The sequence below is a fragment of the Sciurus vulgaris genome, assembly GCF_902686455.1.
Source record: "Sciurus vulgaris genome assembly, chromosome: 1".
Lineage (NCBI taxonomy): Eukaryota > Metazoa > Chordata > Mammalia > Rodentia > Sciuridae > Sciurus > Sciurus vulgaris.
Window position 1 is genome coordinate 53,362,159 of NC_136461.1, and position 13,308 is coordinate 53,375,466.

General features: G+C 43.0%; 1 protein-coding gene and 1 long non-coding RNA gene across 2 annotated transcripts in view; both read right to left on the reverse strand.

Annotated features, from left to right (window-relative positions):
* Window positions 1-13,308, reverse strand: part of LOC306659555 — a 288,601-nt gene that overhangs the window by 72,192 nt on the left and 203,101 nt on the right. The gene's annotated exons all lie outside the window — the stretch shown is intronic.
* Window positions 1-13,308, reverse strand: part of JAK1 (Janus kinase 1) — a 137,930-nt gene that overhangs the window by 17,082 nt on the left and 107,540 nt on the right. Inside the window, 3 exon segments of the mRNA XM_079130137.1 lie at window positions 7,629-7,815; window positions 9,848-9,971; window positions 12,166-12,323. Of these exon segments, the coding sequence (XP_078986263.1) occupies window positions 7,629-7,815; window positions 9,848-9,971; window positions 12,166-12,323 (469 nt within the window).

Sequence of the window (13,308 nt, forward strand, 5' to 3'; positions counted from 1 at the left end):
TTTATGGGTAAGTACTTAATTCATGCCCTCAAGGAACAAAGAGACTAATAATAGAGTCAAAACTAACCAAATAATCAGCCTATCAAATGGAAAGCTATAATTTGTTCAGCTAATCTACAGGACAGACCCAACATGCTCTAAGGTCCATAGAGCAGGACTGTACTCGTCAGAAGATCAGGGCAGATTTCCCTAAGGAAATTAAAATTTAAATCTCTAAGAATGGAAACGCCAAGAAGCCAGGGACTGTGTCTAATTTATTTTCTGTTCTGCTTCCATATCCTAGTACATAATGGGTGCTCAACAAGTATTTGGGTTTTGTTTGTTTTTATGGTGCTGGTGCATTCTAGGCAAGCACTGAGCTACACCCCAAGTCCTCAACAAGTATTTGCCCAGTGTCTGAATGAACAACTGGGGGTGACCTGATGGAAGAGAGCTTGGGCCTGAGGAGTGCTGGAGTCCTGGGAAGGGGTTTGTTGTGGTTTCATGTAAGGAGAGGAAAGGCAACCTAGAAGAAGGTGCTGTCTGAACCTCTGTGGGCCCAGCAGTGCTGGCACCAAGGAGTTGCTTCCCAGTGCTCCCCGAACATGTAAGTTAGGGGTGAACCATCCTCCAAATTCTACTTGGCCACTCTGTTTTTCATACTATTTTTCTGATTCTGCCCTGCCCCCTGGGTAAAATCCCATTTAAACATGCAACCCAGCACTGCCATAAGGGAGGGCAGCAAAAAGGGCCACCAGATTGGTGTCCACAGGGTAGAGGCTGGACAGCAGAACCATGTGGGAAGTTAGGAAGGTAGGAAAGGAGCTGTTAATGGGTTGGTTATTTGTATGGGTGCTGCAGGGACCACGGCAATGGGGTCAATGGTGTGAGCAGGAAAGCCATTTAACCTCCATTTAACCTGTTTTCTCACTAGAAAATGGGTAACAGTTGTGTTCTCATTGGGTCATTATAGGGGACAGTTGAAATAATGCACAAGAAGGGCTTTCTCCAATGCTTGGCGTGCAGCAAAAATTCTATCACCACTAGCCACTGTCATTATGACCAGTCACCACCAGGATGGCCCTTGTGCAACAGATGGCATTATGGTTTGGATGTGAGATGTCTCCCCAAAGCTCACATGTGAGACAATGCAAGAAGGTTCAGAGGAGAAATTATTGGATTGTGAGAATCTTAACTCAATCAGTGGATTAATCCCCTGATAGGGATTAACTGAGTAACTGAAAGCAGGTAGGGTGTAGCTGGAGGAGGTTGGGCATCGGGGCGTGGCTTTGGGGTATATATTTTGTATCTGGTGAGTGGAGTCTCTCTCTGCTTCCTGATCATCATGCAAAACATTTCCATCCACCACACTCTTCTGCCATGATGTTCTGCCTCACCTCGAGCCCTGGGGAACAGAGTCTGACTTCTACGGACTGGTATCTCTGAAACCATGAGCCTTCAAATAAACTTTTCCTCCTCTATAAATGTTCTGGTCAGGTCTTTTAGTCAGAGCAGTGAAAAGGCTGACTAAAACAGATGGTGAAGTCCTTAACATCAGAGCTGAAGGGAAGAGAAGTCAAGCACCATGCCTGTCTGCACAGATGAGGGTATGAGGATGGTGGCAGGTCTTTACATACTTTTACCATAGTCATCCTCACACATGGAAATGGGTTTTGGGCTGGACAAAGGACAGAGGTAGTGGCTTTGCTTAGCCATCATATCAATTCTAAGTAGCATTCTGCTTTTTCATTTTGCCTTTATTTATCCCATGATGAATTTCTAGGTGACATATAATTATTTTTTTGTAGTTGTAGAGGGACAGCATGCCTTAATTTTGTTTTTTTTTTTTTTTGGTTTTGTTTTAATATAGTGTCAAGGATCAAACCCAATGCCTCACACATGCTAGGCAAGTGCTCTGCAACTGAGTTACAGTCCTGGCCCCTCCAAGTTGCATTTTCAAGTGAGAAACTCAGATCAGGGTTTCTGGCTGTTGGCATTTTGTGGTTATAAGAGCAAAGGAGCTGAACAACCCCAAACGACACTCTCCTGCTGCATTTTCAAGATTTTACCACTTCTCTAATTTGCAGGTGGCAGAGGGAAGAAAGAGGACTTTAAGCCTTACATAGTGGCCTTCTCCTTACTCTCCCTACCACCAGGCCCTCCTCTGCCCTTGCCTTCAGTATGAGGAGAACTGGTCTCTGCCCAGAAGTCAGGCAGACTGAACTGCATCTTTGCAAAGACAACATAATGTGGTGGGCAGGGATGGGAGGTTGGAATGAACTGACCTGGAGTCACACAAGGTGAGTTCAAATCCCCACTTCTCCTCTTACCACAGTAGATATTGGCCAAGTATCATGGGGATAACAACATATCTTGGTTGTTTTGTGGATTAAAAGGCTTAAAACAGGAAAGCCTGTCACACAGCATCTGGTAAACTATAAGCTTTATTAACAAGGTAGCCACTACTACTGTGATTTATGGCCACTATTATAACTACTTCTGATACTGTTAGCCATGAAATCTGGAACAAGAAAACCGAACATCCCTGGGACTCAATTTCCTCACCTTTACAACAGCTATAAAGAACTAGTATGTGGGTGGAAGAAATGAAATATGCATGCCAACTGCCTGGACAAAGTAGACAGGTGCCCATCAATATAATATGGCAGACACTGCCACAATTATCACTTTGATGGACATTACTGTCACTGTCTCTTTGCTGGGCTCTGTGCTTCCCATGAGTCACAGAGTGGTGAGAGAGACCCAGACCCTGTCTTGAGAGTTCATAAGTGAGTGTGGAAGGCAGACACGAAATACCCTTGGGCTGAGCTTCAGGAGCCCCAACAGAAGTTGCATGTGTAACTCTGTTCCTGAGCTTCTCCCTCCACAGCTACTGGGTCCTATCTGGGACTCCCAGGGGTGGTATCTATATCAGAGGACTCCTCACTAGAACTGTGCAAAGAAATCACATCCTATGCCCTTTTTCGCCACTCACTCCTATTCAGTCCCCGAAACCCTCGCAAGAGCAATTTAGATAAAAGAAAGAAATTAAAGGGATATGAATAGGAAAAGAAGAGCTCAAATGATCCCTATTTGCCTATGACACAATTCTATATTTAGAAGACTCAAAAAACTTCATGAGAAAGCTTCTAGAACTCATAAACAAATTCAGCAAAGTAGGAAGGTATAAAATCAACACCCATAAATCAATCGCATTCCTGCACAATGACAAACTGCTGAAAGAGAAATCAGGAAAACTGCCCCATTCACAATATAGCCTCAAAAAATAAATAAAATAAAATAAATAAAATAAAATAAAATAAAACAACAACAACAAAAAAACACCACCACCAACAACAAAACCACCTTGGGAATCAATCTAACAAAAGATGTGAAAGACATCTACAATGCTACAGATCTCTAAAGTAAATAGTTGAATAAGCCCTCAGAAAATGGTAAGATCTCCAATGTTCTTGAATAGGCAGAACTAATATTGTCAAAATGGCTGTACTACCAAAAGCGCTATACAAATGTAATGCAATTTCTATTAAAATTCTAATGACATTCTTCATAGAAATAGAAAAACAGACATGAAATTCATTTGGAAAAATAAGAGAACAGGAATAGCCGAAACAATCCTTAGTGAGCAAAGTGATATAGAAGGCATCACAATACCAGACCTTAAATTATACTACAGAGCTACAGTAATAAAATAGCATAGTATTGGCATAAAAACAGACATCTGAAGACCAATGGAACAGAAGACGCAGAGACATACCCACATAAATACAGTTATCTTATACTAGACAAAGGTGCCATAAATATACATTGGAGAAAAGACAGCCTCTTCAACAAATGGTGCTGGGAAAAACTGGAAATCCACATGTAGTAAAATGAATTTGAACCCTTATCTCTCACCCTGCACAAAACTCAAAGTGGATCAAGGACCAGAGACCCTGTGCTTGCTAGAAGAAAAAGTAGGTCCAACTCTCCATCATATTGGTTTAGAATCTGACTTCCTCATTAAGATTCCTAAAGTGCAAGAAGTAAAATCAAGAATCAATAAATGGGACGGTATCAAGCTAAAAAGTTTTTTCACAGCAAAGGAAACAATCAAGAATGTGAACAGAGAGCCTACAGAATGGGAGAAAATCTTTGCAACCTGCAACTCAGATGGAGCATTAATCTCCAGGATATGTTAAAAAAAAACTCAAAAAACTTAACACCAAATAAACAAATAATCCAAGCCACAAATGGGCTAAGGAACTGAACGGACACTTCACAGATGAAGAAATATAATCAATCAACAAATATATGAAAAAATGTTCAACATCTCTAGCAATTAAGAGAAATGCAAATCAAAACTACTATAAGATTTCATCTCACTTCAGTCAGAATGGCAGTTATCAAGAATACAAGCAACAAAAATGTTGGCGGAGATGTGGGGGGAAACACACATTGTTGGTGGGACTGCAAATTGGTGCAACCACTATGTAAAGCAGTTTGGAGATTCCTTAGAAAACTTGGAATGGAACCACCATTTGATCCAGTTATCCAGCTTCTTGGTTTATGACCAAAGGACTTAAAATCAGCATACTACAATGACATAGCCACATCAATATTTATAGCAGCTTCACTCACAATAGTCAAAGTAAGGAACCAACCTAGGTGCCCTTCAACAGATTAATGGATAAAGAAAATGTGGTGTATATACACAGTGGGATATTACTCAGCCTTAAAGAAGAATGAAATTATGGCATTTGCCGGTAAATGGATGGAACTAAAGACTATCATGTTAAATGAAATAAATCAATCCCCAAAAACCCAAGTCCGAATGTTCTCTCTGATATGTGGATGTTAACCCACAACAAGGGAAGGTGGGGAAGTGAAGAACAGAAATCTACGGGATTAGACAAATGGGAATGAAGGGGAGGGGGGTAGAAAATACAGTAGCATTAATCGGATATAACTTTCCTATCCTTGTATGACTACATGACCAGGGTAACTCCACATCATGTACAATCACAAGAATAGGATCCTAATTAGAATATGTTACACTTCATGTATGTATAGTATGCCAAAATACACTCTACTGTCACGTATATCTAAAAAAACCAAATTTTTTAAAAAGAAATCACATCCTAGACTCCATCCAGCGTTCTCTATTCCTATGGATGCTGTTCTCCACTTCCTCATTGTTATGGTTCAGATGTGAAGGATCTCCCAAAAGCCAGAGACAATGTGAGAAGGTTCAGAGGAGAAATGATTGGGTTCTAACAGTCTTAACCCAATCAGTGATTGATCCCAATAGGGATTAACTGAGCGGTAACTAAAGTGGTAGGGTATGGCTGGAGGAGGTGGGAACTGGGGCTTGGCTTTGCACACATATCTGTATCTGGCAAGTAGACTCTCTTTCTGCTCTCTGATTATCATGATGTGAGCAGCTTCCCTCCGCCATACTCTCCCGCCACGATGTTCAGCCCACCTTAAATCCTGAGGAATGGAGCCAGCCTTCTATGAACTAAGACCTCTGAAACCGTGAACCCTCAAATAAACTTTTCCTCCTCTACAATTGTTCTGGTCAGATCCTTTAGTCACAGAAGTGAAATACCTGACTAAAACACACATCCTCACCTAGAGACTACAAATTCCTAGAAGAGGAAAACCTTTTTACTATCTAAAAGAAAAGGATACACTGTGCTTTAAGGTTTGAATGTGCTCTGAGGTCTCATGGCCACCTGACAGATGTTTTTGCTTTCGCAGAACATCTTCAAGCATAAAAACAGGCTGCATTATCCCTGAGGCTGGCAGGAAATCCTATCTGATCAACAAAAATACAAGTCCTTCCTCTTCTACCAAGTTCAGTGATGAGCCCCTGGCTGAGATCAAAACATGATTCAAACATTCAGAACCCAGACCCCTTTGTGTCCTGGCACTGTTTGCTCTGCCTACCCATTACGTGAATACTCACAGACAACTCCCTTAAAAGAACAAGATAGTCTTGAACAAAGATTCCCCTTCCATGCATCTTCTGCTGATGCGGTACTGGGGCCTCAGGAACATGGTGTAGCCCCTTCTTTGAAGCCTAACCTCTTCTAAGGGAAGAATATCTGACCCATGCAAGGCAGTACCTTAGGGTGGGGGAAAAACAAACACCCAATACTTTCGGGATCTGGCATCAGGTTAAACCTGGCACTCAACCCCTTCTCTGACTTTGACCTTCAACAAGACTCACTTCACTTATCTGGGTCTCAGTTTTCTTATCAATAAAATGAAGCTCTTGACCCCTAAAGTGTCCTTCTAGACCTCACATTCTGAGAGACAATGAATTCTGCAGAACATCATGACACTGTTCATGAGGCTTTAAAAGGAGCAGCTGGTCCTTCACACTGTGTACTGATTGTACCTGATCCTTCTATGACCCCTACTGCTGCCTACTGAATAAAGTTCCAGCTTCTTGGTATGGCCACCAAGCCCTTCTATGATCCAATATCTAACCACTCTTCTTTACATCTCCATCTTCACATCAGCATACCCCACTCTGGCCTTCACTGTACCCTGAACACACTCCTGGTTCTGTTAGGGAGGGACGTACTCTCACCTAACTGGCACCTCCTGCTTACCATCTAACACACAGTTCAAGATACACCTCTTCTGTACACTCTCAATGCTACAACTCAGGGATGTTGTGCATTCCTTTCTGCCCCCAAGGGCATGATATATGTGGGCTGATTTAAATGCCCATCACATACTACAATGGCATAACTCACATGTAACATTTTCCACATTAGCCTGAAAATCCTAAGAGAGCAGGGGCTGGGTCTTAGGTTTCTGATTCTTTACATTTATCACTGTTCTTGGCCCACGAAAAAGAGTCCCAGGAACATTTCTCAGATAAATAAACCAATGACACAGGGTTTTCTCAAGATACTTCATCTTTTTATAGAGCAAAGAAATAAGTGTCTGCTTACTAATCCTAAACCTCCTTCTTTGTGCAGCCCAGCTAAGATGTTGAGAAAAAGTGTGTTATGGTTAGATTTTAGGTGTCCCCCCAAGGCCCATGTGTAAAACAATGCGAGAAAGTTAAGAGGTGAAATTATTAGGTTTTGAGAGTCTTAACCAATGTATTAATCCACTGATAGGGATTAACTGGGTGGTAACTGTAGGCAGGTAAGGTGTGGCTGGAGAAGGGAGGGCATTTGAGGCGTGCCTTTTGGGTTTATACTTTGTGGAGAGAGGAGTCTCTGTCTTTCTCTGCTTCCTGGTACCATGTTCCCAGCTACATTCCTCTGCCACACACTTCTGCTGTAACGTTTTTCCTCACCTCAGGCCCTGAGGAATGGAGTCTGCCATCTATGGACTGAGCCCCCAAATAAACTTTCCTCCTCCAAAATTGTTCTTGACAGGGCTTTTGGTCACAGAGGTGAAAAAGTTGACTAAAACGAAGTACAACTTTTCTACAGAATATGCTAACGCTCAAGAGGTAAGATTTGAGTTGGGGGTTAGACTTGTAAGAAAATTCAAAGAAAGACACCTAGAACCTGTGGGGAGGGACCATTCTCTTTAACCCAGTCAACATCTTTTGGTCCATCAACAAGGGGCAAAAGACATCACTGAGGGGATGCAACCTGGCCTTGGCACAGACAAACCTCGAGGCTTGGGTTGGCAGCAGCGCTTCAGCACAAAGCTGATGTTGTCCGTGCGTAGGATCTGCTTCTTGAGGTGGCTCATGAGGCCTTCCAGGCTGGGGAAGTTGCGGTCCGAGCCATGCAGGCTGTAGCGGCCCTTCTGTACCTCGATCTGAAAATTCTTGAACTGCTTATGGGTACCCAGCACCTGCCATTCAGAAAAATGACCAGAAACTACTATTTAGAATGGTGCCAGAAAAATGTACCATGGAAATGTAAGATTGATGTTAGGGGACGCCGAGGAAGATCAGAGAAACTCTGCACCATCTCTGTAACATTTATGTACATCTAAAATTATTTGAAAATTAAAAATTTATAATTAATAAACCAACCAACAAGTAAGTAAATAATAAAATGGGGATCTAGAAGAAGGCACTGATAAAAGAGAGTTTATGCTATGGCACAGAGAACAATTATTTCTACAGAAGCATCACTTGGTCTTTTTACCTACCTGTAAGTTGAAGTTCACAAAAACACCAACCTCACAGGACTGTTGCTATGGTTTAATGATATACTACATTTTAAAGCTTAGTACTTACTTTACAAATACTATGCATGAAGTAAGAATTACAATAGAAAAACTCATCCAGGAACTTCCACAAACTAAGTTTCTCCAGACTGTGAATCTATCTGAGAACTACATTGAGAGCTGGTATTTAGCTGTCTGTCCAGGTTTGACGTTCTATGGTACCACAAAAAGGGAAGTATAAGCATAAGTTGCCCTTCATAGGCTCTTTCTATACAAAAAAACTATTTTAGTGGTTATGAATGAGGGTCAGGAAGACCTACTTACAGTGTAAAGAAGGACATGATGTTTATTTAAAATCTCAATACCTCAGTTACTTCATCTGTATAATGGGAAAACCTTGCCTATCTCTTATGGTCATTGTAAATCTTATCTAAGAACATGTAGGTAGAATGCTTAGCACAGTGCCTAGTGAGCTAGGATAAGCAGAAAGATTAGTCATATCTGTTACTGTTCTTTTCCCCAGTAGGCCGTGTCACACAATCACTGACTGATCTCCCTGGTACAGCACAGGTTGATTCCTCCTCAGGAGGAAGTTGGGCTGTCTTTTGCACACATTCATCTTATAAATATTAAACTTCCTTCAAAGACTGCTGAATAAGGAGGACAGGCATCCTGTGAAAGCAACAAGCTGAACAAGTTCTGAACCATAAAGCTGGTATCAGCCCTGAGGCCGAGCTGTATGGGAACACCCCCAGGCAGGCAGTGGCCCTTGGGACTTTGCCCAGGACACCTGGTAGCGCTGGGTTCCTTCTGCCATTTCCTCTTTCCACTCCTGACAAGAGTCCAGTTCTCAGGGGCTCTCTTTTACTTTTCCTTCCCATGTCTGAGATCTACTGTACATCATGGTTGACTTCCAACTCAAAGGCTCTTCTCTCCTCCAGTTCTCCCAGTCCAAGTTGAGCTCAGCCAAGACTAGTGAAATGTGTATGGAAAAACTCTAGAAAATTCATTGTTTTCTAAAATATTCCCCTATGCATTTGAAAAAACAAAACAAAACAAAAACAAAACAAAACAAAACAAAAACCGCATGAACAAACAAAAGCATTTGAGTTCCAGTAAAGTAAAATCAGTAATTCTGGCTAAAATTTTAGCCTTTATGATTCCCCTCATATCGTTCTCAGATTCCAGCCACATAAGAATGTCTAACAGACATTTACTCATTGTCAAAACATGGGACACCAACTTTTCTGATACAATGTATGAAACTATCATTTGGGGAAACTGTTAGGCCATGCTTGGGCACTTGTCCATGTCACAGAATGCTGTAGACAGAGTTCTGGGTCTGGAATGATCCTGGTACTGATCCTAGAACAAACCACTCTAGGTATACTAAAGATCACAGGTGTTCAGTGTGAACTGGTTTCTGGTCATGTTCTACCTTCTAGAGCCACAATGCATTCCTGTCATGGGAGGAAGGAAGGGAAGAAGGAAAGAAGGACCATGAGGAGCAAACAATATGGAGTCTGTTTGCTCAGGAACAGTCTCCTTTTGAGATTGGGATGCCCCCTGAAAGACCTTCCAGGGATTTTCTCAGACACACAGGCTTTCCCAAGCTGGTCAAGAGTAGTCCTCTCTGCAACAGATCCTGCACTGGGTTGCCCTGAAAACCGTGTGAACATATGACTTGGCCCATACCAGTGTCCTGACTGACCTCAGACTTTTCAAAGCAGGTGACAGTCATGAGGATGTTGTCAAAGTCGGTGCAGCTCCACCTCAGCACGTACATCCCCTCCTCGTTCCCTTCTTGCCGCAGCTTATTGATGGCATATTCTGTGCTGGAGAAGGAAGTAGGTAAAGGGAGAAAGAGCTCATACCTTAGCACTTTAAACCCCTGGGACCTCCACTTCCCTGAGCCTCTAGTCTTTAGGAGCTTCCCAGGATCCTAAGGTCCTCTCTAACATGATGCAAGTGGAGATACTTAAGAGCCAGGAGACAGATTTGAGTCTATAGCACTAAGAAGAGGACTCAGCCTGCAGCCTCCTAAGCAACTGGGAACTGCTCGTCCCCAAGTTTGCTTGTCCCCAGGCACCCCAGAGATGTTGTCTCTGGTTCTCACCAGAAGAGTGACCCCTAAAGCTGTGATAAAGAGCTGCCAATAATGCAGCAGAGGGATCCTGTCCTCAGCCTTCCTTCCACAGCCTACCTGGAACGTGAGCCTCCTAGAAGTGGGCATTTGGGGCTATTTTGTTTATTGCTATATCCCCAGTAACTAAAACTTGGTCTGCTCATAGTATATGCTCAATAAATAACACACTGAATGAATAAATCCGTGAGGACAATGTTAGAAAGGAATATGCCTGTCTTACACGCATTTGCATTCCTAGAACCAACAAGTCCTGGCACACAGAGGGCACTGAACACTGACTAAGTCCGATGTAGAGGTTGGTTATTAACACCTACTTAGTGTTGCTCACCAGGTGTTGGTGAAAGAGGGCTATGGTGGTCAACGTGCTTTAGAAAGGCAGAAAGAACTCTGCAACTGCACCATGATCTTTGACACCTTCATACTCCTTTGCACCTGCTGATCCCACCTCCAAGACCCCCATCCTCTCTGTAAGACCTGGTACCCATCATTGATTCTTGGCTGTTTGATGCAACCTGAGTGCTGCCTACTCTGAGAAAGCTTATTAGGCAGTAGGTGTCAGCTTCCCACAGAACAGGAGGCAGTTACCCACTCAACAAGGACTCGCTCTGTGCCTATGATGTGCAGGCCTGCCGTGCTGCTGAGGCAAGCAGGCAGCAAAACAGACAGTGCCCCGACCTTTAGGGAGCTCAGGTGCTGGAAAGGAAGGATAGCCAGACCAGACACAAATGGACACGTAAATTAGCACAGGACACATGCAATCACAAATGCCACTAATGGAAACAAACCAGACTGACGCTACCAGGGATAGTGGGATGGAGAGGGGGAAGAGATTTTGTTACTTTATATAAGGTGGTCCTGGAAAACCTTGGATAAGGTGGTGATTGGCACCTGAAGGAGGCATGTAGATCCTACAGGAAGGGCACTCCCAGCAAAGAAAAGCAAGTGCCAGGGCCCTGGAACACAACTGTGGATGGGACACTGGAGGAAAACACTTTTATGGCACATGGCTCCTTGCTTTACAATTTTTGTCTCTGTCTTCTCCAATGAGCCAGTAAGCATCTCCAGTCCACACTGCAACCAAACTACCTGTCACAAGGTAACTGGGGAAGGAAGAAGGTAGAAGGCATATCACGTGGAAGACAACTGAAGAGATGGTTTCCTGGATTTACAGAAACACAGCAACTATGTCCCTCTTTCTGAGAGTAGCAGCATGTAAAGTACAATGAACCCCTGTTGACTCAGTCAGAGTGCATAGAGTAGGGAGGAGTTAGAGAGTGCAAGTGCAACTTCCTTTCAGAAAGGAATGCACATCTGTCGCTGTGAGAGTGACAATCTACTGGTGCCTAGGCAGTACTCAGCACCCCATCATCAGAGGTATCTGAGTATAGGTTACCAATTCTGAGATGCAGGTGGACTTAAGACATTCCATTAAGCCCCTCTGGTCTTAAGGCTGAGTCATCCTGTGCCATTCCTCTGGCACTTAAGGACAAACTGACTCAGGATTGTGCTTACTACACAGTCTGATGCTGAGATCTGCATCCTATTTTTCATGGATCATCCACAGGGTCTGACATGGGGTAGGGGCTATTAAAAAAAGGGCAGCTGCTCAGTGAGTTCTAGAGAGGTGAGGGGTTAAACTGAGAGTAAAGAATCAATAGGAGGGGAGCTGAGGGGCTGCTGCAAGGACCAAGGTAGATGACAGGAAGGCCTGGCCAAAGCTCAGCAGGTATGAGAAAGAGGGTACCCATGAGTATCAGCCAACATGGTCAAGTGCCCCAGTGTAAACAACTGACAACACCTGGGACTGAGGAGACCAGACTTGCTGCCACTAAAATGTGCACTCTCTTCACACCAAAGGCAACTGAAAGCATTCTAGAACCAACCAGATTGGACCGTGACAGCCATTCTGTATATTGTGGACTATCAATGGGGGAGCCACATCGGTGCAGAGGTAATGATGGGCATCAGCTGTGAGTCGGAAGTAGCCATCAACCAGGGACACAAAGGACAAGGCCTCCTCATGGGAAGAAAGCTTCAGTTCCTGTAAAAGAGAAGACAGTGCCAGTTATATCATGCAGCTACCACTGTTAAGTGGCTGACTATATGGCAGGGCACACAGTGAGAAGACATTTAAACGGTATGGAATGCATGACCCCTCAGGACAACTCTGTTGATGGGTACTGTACCCCTTGCATTTACACAGGACTTGATGGCTAACACACTTTCCCATCTATTATCTTCATGGGAACCAACAGATAAGGGGACAGTGTGCTTGTGCATGGTGGGATGGAGGCAGGGAAGAATAGGTTCAAGAATATGTACTATTTTTATAAAAACAAATAACCTGATCAATAAATGAGCTAAGGAACTAAAAAGACACTTCGCAGAAGAAATATAATTGATCAACAAATATATGAAAAAATGTTAAACATCTCTAGCAATTAGAGAATGGCAAATCAAAACTACTCTTAAGATTCCATCTCACTACAGGCAGAATGGCAATCATCAAGAATATAAGCAACAATAAATGTTGGTGAGGATATGGGGGGAAAGTTACATTCATACATTGCTGGCGAGACTGCAAATTGGTGGAACTGTTATGTAAAGCAGTGTAGCAGTGTGGAGATTCCTCAGAAAACTTGGAACGTACCTACTATTCCACTGCTTGGTTTATACCCAAAGAACCTAAAATCAGCATACTACAATGACACAGCCACATCAATGTTTATAGCACTCCATTCACAATAGCCAAAGTATGGAACCAACCTATGTGCCCTTCAACAAATGAATGGATAAAGAAAATGTGGTATATGTATACAATGGAATGTTACTCAGCCTTAAAGAAGAATGAAATTGTGGTTGGAGTTGGAGAGTATCATGCTAAGCAAAATATGTCAACCCCAAAAAACCAAAGACTGAATGTTTTTCTCTGATATGCAAATGCTAATTCACAATAAGGGGGGTGGGGCCAGGGAAAAATAGAGGTACTTTGGATTAGGCAGAAAGGAGTGAAGGAAGGGGAGCAG